Source organism: Protopterus annectens, chromosome 12.part0 (assembly GCF_019279795.1).
Source record: "Protopterus annectens isolate FY-2018-M chromosome 12.part0, PAN1.0, whole genome shotgun sequence".
NCBI classification, from domain to species: domain Eukaryota; kingdom Metazoa; phylum Chordata; order Ceratodontiformes; family Protopteridae; genus Protopterus; species Protopterus annectens.
The window spans coordinates 116,465,891-116,480,650 of NC_056746.1; the positions used below are offsets into that span (position 1 = coordinate 116,465,891).

General features: G+C 42.0%; 1 protein-coding gene across 1 annotated transcript in view; it reads left to right on the top strand.

Annotated features, from left to right (window-relative positions):
* EMP2 (epithelial membrane protein 2) overlaps window positions 1–14,760 on the top strand; it is a 590,980-nt gene that overhangs the window by 500,136 nt on the left and 76,084 nt on the right. Inside the window, exon 5 of the mRNA XM_044089136.1 lies at window positions 3,668–3,808. Coding sequence (XP_043945071.1) covers window positions 3,668–3,808 — 141 coding nt within the window. The remainder of the gene's footprint in view (window positions 1–3,667; window positions 3,809–14,760) is intronic.

Sequence of the window (14,760 nt, forward strand, 5' to 3'; positions counted from 1 at the left end):
AGATTTTACAATATTTAACTGAGATGCTTGACAAGGGCCTATCTTTTTCTTCAATAAAAATCCATGCCTCTGCCATCTCAGCTCATTACAACACAAAGCCTCCCCTCTTTTCTCATCCACTGTTAAAACAGTATCTCAGAGGAGTCAAAAATTTAAGGCCTCCCAGGAGAGCACCAACTCCCACATGGGACCTCAATTTTGTGCTGGAAAAACTCACCCTGCCTCCTTTTGAACCAGCAGCTACTGCGGATATAAAATTTCTATCTTGGAAAACAGCTTTTTTTTTGGCAGTCACTTCAGCTAGAAGGGTTTCAGAACTACAGGCTGTCATGGCAGTGGAGCCTTTCATTATATGTTACCCGGACAAGGTGGCCCTCATGACCAACCCTTCCTTTATGCCTAAGGTGGTATCTAGTGTGGCTCTTAATCAAACCATTCACCTGCCAACATTTTTTCCAAATCCGCAGAACAAGGGGGAGCGGATTCTGCATTCATTGGATGTACACAGACAACTAAGATTTTACTTAAACAGGACAAAATCTATAAGAAAGTCTGAGCAACTACTGGTAGCATTTGCTGCAGGGTCAGAGGGGAAGGCTATATCAACTTAGACTATTTCTAAACGGATAAGCCACTGCATTCGTTTCTGCTATTTGCACCATGGTAAACCTGTGCCCAGGGGATCAGATCCCATTCCACCAGGGCTGCATCTACTTCAGCAGCTTTCTCAGAGGGGTCCCAACCAAAGACATTCTAGAAGCTGCTACTTGGAGCTCTGTTCATACATTCACAAAGCATTATCATTTACCTCTCTTCTCTAAGTCTAGGGTAGGCTTTGTCACTGCAGTCCTGCAGGGCCTTATAGCTGCTCCTAATGCTGTTTAGTTCCATCCTTCCATCCATAGCTTTGGGAATCTACCCAAATGTAATGACTGCAACAGTGAAACATGAAGAACATAGTACAGTTGTGTACACTTACCATAAATGTAGATGTTCAAATGTATTCACTGTTGCAGTCCGGGTTACCCCCCCCCCCACCATCCCCCATTCTTTACCTTTTTCTTTCCTTCACTATACTCAAAAGCCTTTGTGGTGTATTTGCTTTTAGCTGAAGGTAAATTTTATGTTTCTAAGGTGCATTTATATATTTACAGTTTATTTATATATTTTTGCTCCCCATTTGGGGGGCACCTGCCATCTGGGGCAAGAAAAACTGATTAAAATGGCGTTGGCTGCATGTTTTATACCCCTAATGACCTGATATCATGGAAGACGAGACAACAACTGATGCAGGACCCAAGACTTTGTTATTCAGGCCGACTGAGGGCAATCTGCCAGCAGATTACCCAAATGTAATGACTGCAACAGTGAATACACTCTAACATCTACATTTATGGTAAGTGTACACAACTGTACTTTATTGAGATAGTGTTCTTTTAGTGCAAATTTAAATGTTTTTAAAGAGTCTAGTTGAGTAAGAGAGAGTGGGATCACATTCCAAAGTTTGGGAATGGCATGGGAATAGAGACATTGTCCAGTTCTTTTGTTGGGTTTAGTTATGGTTAAACGTTGTTTGTTAAAGGACCTAGGATGCCGAGTAGGGGTGTGTGTTTGTATTATAGTTTGAAGGGATGGGCAGTAGTTTGGATTATTTAGTAGTTTGTGGGTGACAGTAAGTTGGGAGTAATATAGGTAATGAGAGAACTCAAACCAGTTTATAGATTTAATGGCCAGGCAATGATGTGTGCGAGTTGGCATGTTGGAGACAGACTTAGTTATTTTATAGTAGCACAACTGCAGTTTGTTCAGGGGAGATGTGTACAGGTTAGTGAAAATGGGGCAACCATAGAGGAGGGAGATAGAAGTAGACTATTAGCAGGTTTCAACTTGGTAGACTTGTCCAGATAGAGTTTATGCCTATAGAGATTGCCAAGCTTAAAATGGGTCTTTTTGACTGAGTAGAGTATATGATTCTTAAAGAATAGTTTGTCATCAATTGTGATGCCAAGCATTTTGGCTGTTTTTGCAATTTCAATTTCTGTATTGTTTTGAGAGAATATTTTAAAGTCTAGAGTTAGAGGTTTGGTTGTGAAGAGTAAAATTTAGATTTTTTTGGGATTAAGTAGCAGTTGAGCTTCGTTAAGCCAGGATTTGATGGAAGTAAATGCATTTTGTGTTAACTTTAGGAGATCTGAGGTGTTGTTAGAGGATGTAATTATTGTCAAATTGTCCGTGTATTGAATGTGTGGTGACATGCGTGAACGGGTGTTCCTTCGTTGAAGGTTGTGCATTAGGCCCAGCAAGCCAGCACGTAAAACTCTACTGCCAATCATTAGTGGATCGGAGTTCCGCTGTGGCGACCCCTAACCGAGAAAAGCCGAAGGACACAAACAAACAAACAAACAAACATTGAATGAGTGTACTTTGCAGGGATGCTTTGTGGAGATTATTAATACATATGTTAAAAAGCAAGGGCCCAAGAATGACCCTTGGGGAATGCCTGTGTTGTTTAGTAGGTAATTGTATTGCTTACTTTGCCATCTAACAGACTGTTTTTTGTTGTTTAGATAGTTATGGAGCCAAGATGATGTGTGGGGAGCAGTTTACGGTCTCAAGTTGTAAAAGTAGTTTTGTGTGGGACACTGTATCAAAAGCTTTTGATAGGTCTAGTAGGATCACTGATGTTAGTAGGCCTGTATCAAGAGCTTTGTATACAGTGTTGATAAATGGCAGTAAGGCTGTTGTGCTGTGTGCTGGCCGAAAACCATGTTGGGTGGCTGCGAGTAGGTTAGTGTCTGTGAGATATATAAGTAGTAAATGCTCTAGCTAATGAAAAATACAAGCTTCTGTGTCAGTATTTATTCAGTAGAAAATGTTTCTGACACTAAAGCCTACATTTTGATCTAATGTCTTGAGTTATTAACCTTTTTTTATTTGAATAAAAATTTGTACTGGTAAGATAGCGTTGTTTGTTACTAAACCTGTGACTTTCTGAAAATGTTCGGCTGTCTTCCACCACTGAAGTGAAAAACAAGCAAGTTATATAATTTGATCACAAAATACAGAGTTTATTAAGCTGGGATATGTGTCTGGGGTACCCCTTGCATATCTTGGAACGTGTAGATGGAGATCAGTTTTTAAGTATATGATTAGCGTGTATCGTCCCAAGTTAGGATTTGCTGCACGGACCATACTTTGTCAGTCCTTGGTTCCCAACTGTGGGAATGTCTCCCTTCTTTTCATTCCTCTTAACTCATTTTCACAAATAAAACCACATTTTGATACTCTAGGAAAAGGCAACTGTTATCTGTCCGGTCATATCACTTAACTTCTTCATTCCCTTCTTCTGTCTACATAACTTGCTGTGACTGTTTTGACTGTGCCTTCAGGATGCCAGCTCTGATACCACTCTGTATATAATGCATGTGTATATTGTATTTTACTTTCAGTCACTCTTTATAAAATATAATTTATCTATTGCCGTTATACCGTCAAGCCAACTGTGGTATTCAGCTTGTATGTACGATATGTATTCATTGCTTTGTATGTAATGTCATGTATATTTTGTGTTTACTCCCAGGTCAAGAGTGAAGTAGATCCAAGAGGATCAGTGCTATCAGGTAACACATTGAAAGTAAAATAAAATAAATGATGTGATTTTTTTCAGAATACATTCAAGCAGTTCAAGCCACCATGATTCTGAGTACAATCCTTTGCTGCATCGGCTTTCTTTCCTTCATTCTGCAGCTGTTCCGCCTAAAGCAAGGAGAGAGATTCGTCTTCACAGCCATCATTCAAATACTGTCAAGTAAGTAACCCCTTTTGAGGGGGGTGTCAGAACAGCAAAATAATGTAATGTATGTATTCCCTGAGCTCTGAGAAACCAAACACAGCTTATAGTGCCGAAGCCAGCTTTTAGGGCGTTAGCAGTTAGCAGAATCCAGGAATTTATAAATGCATGATCTTGTTAGTGGGGACAGATTACTTGTATCTCCTATTATTAGTTTCTTCAGCTCATTTTAAAATACACCAAAAGGAGAGAAAAAACAAATTTGGTGTTACTGTACAGTTTTGGTTGGCCACATGTCTCACCTTGCAACGCTTAGTTAGCCAAATAAATCAATGTCTCCATCACAAATTCACATTGTAACAGCTGGATTCACAACCATTGACAAGATTCATTAGACATATCATCTTTTTTTCCCCCCAAAAAAAACATATTTATTAAATTTTCACATATGACACAGGCAATCATACATTTATATAAATGAAAAACACCCAAAATGACTCCACTTTTGTTACAAACAGCAAACATTATATATCACAGACACCATTGAAACAACTGTAGCTGCAAACATTATACATTGTCAGTCATTGTCAGTTAAGCATCATATGGCTCATTCAGATCCTGCCTCTTAAACCTGGTTTCTTCTCTGTCAATATTGTTCCCACAATTCCTATTTTTTTCCTATGTAGTTTGCTCCTTCTCTTTTCTAAAGATCCAATTCCAGTTATTTTCTCTCTCTTAATGTATTCACTACTTCTAGTAAAGTTGTTCTACATTTAGTAAAGTTGTTCTACATTTAGTAAAGTTGTTCTACATTTAGTAAAGTTGCTCTACATTTAGTAAAGTTGCTCTACATTTTCATTTCCATTTTCTAGTAATTGTTTTTTTGGCAGTGACCATAATTAGAGAGGCTTTACTATGTCTTGGCAATTCCAATTCTGTATCATAATTAAAAAAAAAAAAATAAAAATCTCCCCAGTCAATCCAGTCCTTTCACCCAGCATCTGTGACAGAGCAGTCTGCAGGGAATCCCTACAGTCTGCCATCTCATTACACCCCCAAAAAATATGTTCCCAGCTGTCTCTTTCTTGCCCATCACACCTCCAACATTTGCTGTCCTCCCAAGGAAAAATTCTTTTGAGTCTACTTGGGGTATAAAAATACCTATGTAAACACTTCCAAGCAAAGATCCTAAATCTTCTAGACCTTGTTGCATATTTGGGAGAGATACATATATCCCCGTTGTCTCTTTGTGAATTGCTTATCCAGTCTCTCTTTCCAATCCTTTCTAAGCTCCTCTGATTGATTCTTATAATTTTCATGTAATATTTTATTTGCTTTACTAATTATTCCTTTTTTAGCAGCAGCTACTGTTGTAGATTCTATAAAACTCTACCAGTGCTGGTCTTTCATTTAGGATCCTCCTAGATGTCCTTCAAGGATGCATCTGCAGTCCTTACAAATGGGTTGTCCTGTCGTCAGGCAGCCCTTCGGTTGGCCGGATTCCAAAGTCTGGGTCTGGCCTCGGCTGGTGTCGCACTTCACCCGACGTCATCTCTGCTGGTCTTCGGGTATAAAGGCATCAGCCGACGCCATTTTCCTCAGTCTTTCTTGCGGCGTGGCCGAAGCAGAAGCTGTTCGCAAGTGCCGGTCGGTCAGATCCAGAGATTACTACTACCGAATACTACTTCGAAGACTTCTAAAAAGCTAAGTACCCCGTTGGGGACTCTTTCTTGCCTCAGCCGATGTCAGAAAAAGTGAATAACTGTTTAACTTGTGGGAAACAAATACCTCATAAAGATTTCCACTCTTACTGCTTACCTTGTTTAGGCCCAGACCACGATGTAGCAGCCTGTTTAGCCTGTGCTTCCTTCAACCGACGAACGCTTAGGCGTCGGTCGGAGTTTGCTGAACAGTTTTTCGGCTCAGATTTTGCATACATTATGCCGTCGGATCCTCCAACTTCTCAAATTGTTAAGAACCGCAAAGAAAAAGACCGACACTCGCGGTCCGCGGTTTCGGCCGAAACCACGGTTAAGCAAACCGCGAGTGTCTCGGTTTCGGCCGAAACCGAGCAAACGGGTCAATCTTCAGCCGAATCCATGACTACTACCGAGGCCCCTGCTACCCTAGTTGAATCGGCCTCTGAAATTTTGCCTACTAATGTGGTTTCTCTAGAATTATCGGACACCATCCCTTTGGATGTCTCTACCCCAGCACGTGGTGCTGCTAGGCCTCCTGCAGCCATGTCTATAAAGGCCTTTGCCAGGGCTAAAGCAGCCAAAACTGCTAAGTCTGTGCCTGTTAAGCCCCCCTCTCACAGGCCCAGCTCCAGTTCCCAAATGCTTACTCTGGCAGAGGATCTCATCTCTTTAATAAGGGGATCCCAATCTCACCCAGACAGGGCCTCTCAACCTCCAGAAAAGAGACCTAGAGCAGAGCCCCCTGAGCCAGTGTCCTCAGATGACTCTTCTGATGATTCAGACAATACAGACCATCCAGAGGCTCCTTTTTCTCCTTATGAAGACTCCGATGCTGAGGAATTGATTCCTTCTGCCTCTCCACCAGAGGAATTTTCCTTTGGGGAAACCTTACATGCCATGAGAGAGCAATTCCAATGGCAGGGACAAGATTTCTCAGATTCAAGAAAAAGGCTTAGGACCTTTCTACACTTACCGCAACATAGGCCCTTAGCTATACCTCCAGTTCTTCCTGTTGTGGATGATGCATTCAATGATGCTTGCACTGCTCCTGATACTTTACCTCCAGCCCCTGCCAAGTCCGATAGGTTTTACAGGGTACCGGACACTCATCACCACTTATACAAGGCTCCTCTTGCAGATCCTGAGACTATCTCCCAGGGGCCTAAGGCAGTAGCCTCGACCTCAGCGAAAAACCCTCTCCCTTCTGAAAGGGAATCCAGGTCCTTAGAGAGATGGGGTAAAAAAGTATACACCTCTGCTACTCTCTCAGCTAGAGCTTTGAACTGTCAGTTTCATATGATCCAATACCAAGAGTTTATGCTTGATCAATTAACTAAGAAACTGTCCTCTGATGATTCCTTAGATAAGAAATATGTTTTAGAAATGGTGAATAACATTCAGCAGGTTAGTAACCATTCTTTAAAATGTGGCTATGATGCACTGGAGGCTTCATTTAGATCAGCCATGACTGGCACAGTTATAAGAAGGCATGCATGGTTGAAAGAGCAGATCTTGCCGGATCATGTTAAAACAAAGCTATTACATGCTCCTATGGATAAGGTCAGTCTATTTGGTCCTCCTGCCCAACAAGTAATGAAGAAAATGGAAGAGAAGGCAAAATCTGTACAAACAGTTAAAGATTTCTTACAGGTTCAGCCCCCAAGGTTTAGCAGGAACTGGCCTTCCAAAAATTGGTCCTTTCCAGACTCCTCTAAATCTCAGAGAGGCAGAAATAGACGTTCCAGAGGCAGAAATCAATCCAGAGGAGGTGCCTACAGAGGACGTCAGTGGCAAGGCAATAACCAACGAGGCACAGACACAACCACTACCACTGCAACAGGACAATCACAGTGACTTGGTTCTGACACCGCCTACCAGGGAACAAATAGCAGCACCCTTAGGCGGAAAGTTAGCCTTATTTTCAAAAAACTGGCACTATATCACAAGAGACAAGTGGATTTTGCAAACTATAGACCAAGGCTACAGGTTTCATTTCCACACCTTACCAGTAAAAAGTGGAATGCCAAACCTACCACCAAATCAAAAGACAGAAGCTCTAAAACAAATAGCTCAATTAACAAAGATGAGAGCTGTGGAAAGGGTACCACCTACAGAACAGGGCAAAGGATTTTACTCCAGACTTTTCCTAGTACCAAGAAAAGAGAAAAATTGGAGACCTATTCTCGACCTGTCCGCTTTAAACACATTCATCATTGTTCCAAAATTCAAAATGCTGACCCTACAGCAACTTCTTCCCATGCTGGGCAAGGAGTGTTGGCTGGTAACTCTAGATCTCAAGGAGGCATACCTGCACGTCCCCATACGACCAAATTGCAGAAGATACCTCAGATTTCTTGCAGGATCAGAGCATTATCAATTCTCAGCATTGCCCTTTGGCTTATCTACTGCCCAGAGTGTTCACGAAATGCCTGGCATCAGTAATCGCTCATTGCAGGCTACAGGGAATCCAAATTTACCCATACCTGGACGACTGCCTGATACAAGCGGACAACAAAAGCAAGCTGACACAAGACTTACAAAGAGTCATTTGCTTACTACAAGCCCTGGGATACACAGTCAATTTAAAAAGTCAAGACTGATACCATCCCAAACAAGAACATTCTTGGGTGCAGAATTGGACACAGTAAAACAGATGGCATTCCTAACTGCAGAAAAACAAGAACAACTTCCTCTTTACTTCTTGGCATTAACAAAGCAGAACAAACTAACAGCAAGGAAAGTACTGCAGGCCTTGGGCTTCATGGCATCCTGCATAATCCTGGTCCCCCATGCCAGACTGCATATGAGAAAGCTACAGTGGTACCTAAAGAATTTATGGTCTCAACACAGGCACAGCTTAGAAACCGAAATACCACTAATCCCATGCCTGAAACAAGAATTCCTATGGTGGGCTCAAGCATGCCAGGCAAACCCAGGTTTGTCCTTCCACAACAATCAAGCAAGCCAAACCATCACAACGGACGCCTCAGACCTAGGTTGGGGGGCCCACATGTTGGACAAATGCATTCAAGGCTTATGGACTCCAGATCAGCTGCACCTGCACATAAATCAAAAAGAAATGCTGGCAGTAAAACTAGCAATCCAGAATTTCAGACCATTCCTCAAAGAAGGCCAATTGATGATAAGGACAGACAACACCACAGTCATGTGGTACATCAACAAACAGGGAGGCACTCATTCATACCCCCTATGTCGAATGACTCTGGACCTATGGAATATGGCTCTGAGCTACAACATTCAGTTACAGGCAATATTTGTACCGGGAAAAGAAAACATCCTAGCAGACATGTTAAGCAGAACTACCTCGGATGCTCACGAATGGATGCTACACCCGGACATCTTCAAGGCCATCACAAAGAAATGGGGAATGCCACAAATAGACCTATTCGCATCCCCACTCAATCACCAGCTCAAGAAATTCTGCACAAGGACATACCACCCACTTGCTTGGAAGGTGGACTCTCTATCCTTCAGTTGGAAAGGCCTGACAGCATATGCATTTCCACCTCTTCCTTTGATGCACAAGGTACTACTGAAAATCAAAGAGGAACGTCCAAGGATAATACTGATAGCTCCAAATTGGCCAAGACAACATTGGTATCCATTGCTGAGGAGCATGTCTCGGGGGGGAACGTAGACACTACCCCTGATTCCTTTGATGTTAACTCAGAGCGACTACAACATCCTGCATCCAACCTGAAAACTCTGCAACTGACTGCCTGGAACATTACATAGGAGCATCTAACCCAGATTTATCCCAAAGGGTTAAAGACATTATCCTTGAGGCCCGCAGACCTTCAACAAGAAGGAACTATGCAGGAAAATGGAAAAGGTTTGTCATTTGGAGTACTGAAAGAGGGAAAGATGTGTCAAAGATAGATATTGCCAACATCCTGGAGTATTTGGCAGAGCTTCTCCATACAGGCCTGTCCTATTCCTCCATCAAGATACATGCATCAGCTATTTCTGCAGAATACAGCTTGATCCCCTGTCTTCTCACATCCTCTACTCAGGCAGTTCCTCAGAGGAATCAAGAATGTAAAACCTCCTAGGAAACCACCATTACCAGCATGGGACTTGAACTTTGTGCTAGAAAAATTGACACTCCCTCCAGTGCAACCGGGAGCAACAGCAGATCTTCAACACCTATCCTGGAAAACTGCGTTCCTACTGGCAATTACTTCAGCAAGAAGGGTTTCGAACTACAGGCCTTAATGGCAGTACAACCCTTCCTAATCTTCCATCAAGATAGAGTGTCCATGAGAACTAATCCTACATTTATGCCTAAGGTGGTATCCAGAGTGTCTCTAAACCAGGCAATCCACCTACCTACCTTCTTCCCCAATCCACAGAACAGGGGGGAAAGACTGCTGCATACCTTGGATGTACATAGACAGTTGCACTACTACCTGGACAGAACCAAGGGCAATAGAAAAACTGACCAGCTTCTAGTAGCTTATGCAACAGGAAGGGAAGGAAAAGCAATTTCCAAACAGACAATCTCCAAGTGGATAGGAAATTGCATAAGATTCTGTTACTCCTACCATGGAAAGCAAATTCCACAGAACATAAGGCCTCATTCTACAAGGGCTACAGCCACTACCACAGCTTTCTTACGAGGAGTGGCTACCAAGGACATTATTGAGGCGGCTACTTGGACGTCCGTGCATACATTTGCCAAGCATTATAACTTACCTCTATACTCTAGATCCAGAGCAGGGTTTGCCACTGCTGTTTTGCAAGGGATCCTAACTACACCATAATTCTTCTTCCTCCTCCCCTAGTTTGGCTATGGTATTCTACCCATTTGTAAGGACTGCAGATGCATCCTTGAAGGACATAGTACAGTTTTGCACCTACCATAAATGTAGATGTCCGAACAGGATAGCATCTGCAGTCAGGATTACCCTCCCTCCTTCCCCTCTGTGGTACTCCTAGGGTATTTACCCACCTAATAGCTAGCTGGGGGGGGATCTCTTATGGTGTATTTGTTTGTATATATGTACATACATGCTTATTTTTTGTGTTTGCCTTCTACTTTTTGGAAACATTGGCATTTATCCAAAAATTTAGCTTACCAAGAGGGCAACTGGCATCTGGGGCAAGAAACACTGAGGAAAATGGCGTCAGCTGATGCCTTTATACCCGAAGACCAGCAGAGATGACGTCGGGTGAAGTGCGACACCAGCCGAGGCCAGACCCAGACTTTGGAATCCGGCCGACCGAAGGGCTGCCTGACGACAGGACAACCCATTTGTAAGGACTGCAGATGCTATCCTGTTCGGACATCTACATTTATGGTAGGTACAAAACTGTACTTTCTTTCTTTTTGCCTCTACTCTGATATCAATCCTTGATAGGGAAGGCAACCTGGAGTCCAAATAAATTCTTGTCTTCTTCCCACTGTGTTACTTTTCCCTTTCTAGTGGTTTGTTCCCAATGTCTTGGCTCCTTTGCCAATTTTCTCCAATAAAGTCCAGCCCCCTCTTGCCTATTATCTATATCCCTAACCACAGTTATCTCTATCAGCAGAATCTCTTTTCTCCATCTCATACTGGTTTAGTTCTTAGGATACTTCTTGCTATTTCATTAACTGTATCATATATCCGTTACAGTTTCAGACTTTTTGCTTTGTAATTACTAATCTTCTGTACTACAATTATAAGTGCACAATCTGATGCACTGTAGTCCTCAGGAAATGCTAACCAAGAATGACAGATGTCCATCTTGTACCTTATGGAACTCTGTCAGGATCTTCATAGGTACCCCATGTCCAGATGCTTTCTTTTCCAGTTGTCATACCATCACTGAACTCTTTTCCATTAGACACATCTACAGCTACATAATAGGATGCTGTTCTTGCCATATTCACATCTTCAGTGGGATACATTATTTATAGGTATAATCTCCTTTAAGACGAAGCAGAGGAATCTTTTCAAAAAGAAAGGAATTTAGGATTTGGTCTACTTTTGCCCTTGTTTTTTGATTCACAAGTAAAAGGAGAATTATCTAGAACAGAAATAACCACTGAAAAAAATGATGCGATTTCTAATTTTGTTAATTGCACTTTCTGGATATGACTGTATTTTTAACCAGGCATGTCACCAAATGATTACATCAGCAATACAAGAAAAAGATAATCAAACCCATCGGCAGATTTATATAGTTAAGGAGGGGTCACATTTTAACAGCTTATAATAATTTTACAACTTTCTAAATGTAAGTGTTTCATTTCTGGAAATCCTTTGCTGTATACTTCAAGAAGTAAAACAGCGTGAGGGTTTTACTGCATGGCTGCTAATTCATTGTTAACAAAGTGACCGTTTTGTTAAATGAAGATGATGACTTGAATAATGCCATCACACAGCGGCATTGTCCTAGTGTTATAAAATATTATGGGACTAAAACTTTTTTGTTTAAATAGTCAATCAGCTTTAGCCATGAATGATTTTTCATATCATTGTGTTGCATGTACAGTATCATGATTGTAATATGCTTGTATGCTGACTATTCATATGTATCATGTCAATGTTTTTATTTTGTTACTATCGTATGCTCAAACAGTCATTGTTTTTCCCATTATTGTATGCAGAAGTACACACACACACACACACACACACACACACACACACACACACACACACACACACACACACACACACACACACACACACCAACTCCAGTCTACAATGGCCAAATTGCCCCTCTCCCCACTGTGCACAATCTTGCACAGACTTAACACTGGCAGAAGAAATCAAATGAGTTTTGATCAGTTCTGCTGGTGTTAAAACATGTCCGAGATTACGAACGTTCAATTATATGGAGTGTTTCTGGTTAAGGAGAGTTTATTTATAAAGACACACCATTTGGGTCAAGCCTAAAAAGAGCCAAAAGTCCAGTCCACATAACTGTAAATAGAAAAAATATATTTTTTATAGTTAACTGTTGAAAAAGTGGTCATCTTCATAATATAAGCTGGCAGGGAATTAGTTATAGTGTAACTTATGCCCAGAACTTATTACAGAGCTACTTACACAGTGCCATTATACAAGTGAGGAAGGATACAATCAGCTCTGTGCAATTTTCTGAATCAGCAGATAAACGGTGAGCATGCATGCTGTTTTATTTCTTGAAATGTACTCCAAAACCTTCATAGCAACTAAGCAGTATGTAAACTAACATCAAATATAACCCATTAGAGATATGAATGCATGTGGAACTTGTGGTAAAAAATGGTAGATGTAGTTCTCAAAGGAATCTGGGACAAACCTCATCAGAATTACAGGAACAAATCCAGAAACAATCAGGGACACCTTTTAAAATATTAGTACTACTGTCTAGAGATGTACACAGAGTAACAAGAATGTGAATTAATATACATTTTCTGAAGTAAAAGAAGTCTACACCTATAAATATTGTCATAATTTACTCGTGTATAATTCACTACCTTTTATCCAAGTGTTGCAAGGGTTTAAGAGGGACAGAGCTAAAATTTGAGTAAAAAATCAGGGTAATTTCTGAAAATCAGGGACAGTTGATGGGTATGATGGGAGAACTTCATGCACAAGTTTTAATAAAGATGATTAAGTTGGACATTCCTGTAACTGTTGTAATCCTTGTGTATTTGTGCATCCTGTGCATTGCATCCTTCCATGTTTATTTGTGCAAAAACAAAACAATCCATTGTCTTCTGTTAAATAAAAGCAGTTTTCCAAACAACACAGATGAATCCACTTAGAGTTCTGCAACCTGTCCTACCTACAGAAGGTGTGTCAGATGAGCACATCACCCAGCTAATCCCCTGCAGGTCTTTGACTCCTTCACAGAACTGGTGCAGCATGTCACGTATGTGCAAATTACTTTTAGATGTCCTGTTTATTTGCAGGACACTTGCATTCAGTCCTTCTTCACAGTGGTTTTGTTCTGCTTTATTTTATCATTTTATGGTCTCCAATTCTCCAGCTCATTATTCAAGCTGTCTGCTCTTTTTTAGTTCAGTCTGTCTTTTAGCACATTTCCTCCTTGCTGGTGCAACCGTAAAAAGAAATCCTCCACAGGAAATTGGGGTAAAATGTTTGTTTGTTTTACATACATTTTCATATACTTCAGATGTCCTTCCAGGATGCATCTGCAGTCATAACATATGGGTTGTCCTGCCTCAGGCAGCCCTTCGGTCGGCCGGATTCCAAAGTCTGGGTCTGGCCTCGGCTGATGTCGCACTTCACCCGACATCATAGCTCCTGGGGTATAAAGGCATCAGCCGATGCCATTTTCCCCAGTCTTTCTTGCTGCGCGGTGCCCGAAGCAGAAGCTGTTCGCAAGTGCCGGTCGTTCAGATCCAGAGATTTCAGCTATCGAAGACTTCTAAAAAAGCTAAGTACCCCGTTGGGGACTCTTTCTTGCCTCAGCCGATGTCAGACAAAGTAAATAATTGTTTAACTTGTGGGAAACAAATACCTCATAAGGATTTCCACTCTTACTGCCTTCCTTGCTTAGGCCCAGACCACAACGTATCAGCTTGTTTAGCCTGTGCTTCCTTCAACCGACGGACACTTAGACGTTGGTCGGAGTTTGCTGAAGAGTTTTTTGGCTCCGCTTTTGCATATAAAATGCCGTCGGAGACTCTGACTACTCATTTAGCTAAAAAACGCAAGGAAAAGGACCGACACTCGCGGCCCACGGTTTCGGCTGAAACCACGGTTAGTCCTACCGCGAGTGTCTCATTTTCGGCTGAAACCAAGACCTCGGTTCTCCCTTCGGCCGAAAGCATGCCTCCGACAACCGAGGCCACACAGACCCCGGCTGAGTCGGCTACAGAAATTCCTACTGAAGAAGCAGGCACACAAGATTTGTCCGACACCATACCGTTGGACATCACTACTCCTGCACGTGGGGCAGCTAAACCCCCTGCTTCTATGTCTATCAAGGCCTTCTCCAGGGCTAAAGCAGCTAAACTTTCCAAGGCCTTACCCACAAAAGCTCCCTCTCACAGACCTACCTCAAGTTCTCAGATTCTCAGCCTTGCTGAGGACCTTATTTCTCTGATCAGGGGATCCCAACCTCACCCAGACAGGGCCTCACAACCCCCTCCTGAAAAGAGGCCTAGGACTGAACCCCCTGAACCTCTCTCCTCTGACTATTCCTCAGATGGTTCAGATTTATCTGACCATCAGGAAGGACCATACTCACCTTATGAGGATTCTGATGCAGAAGACTCCATTCCTTCTGCCTCCCCTCCAGAAGAATTTT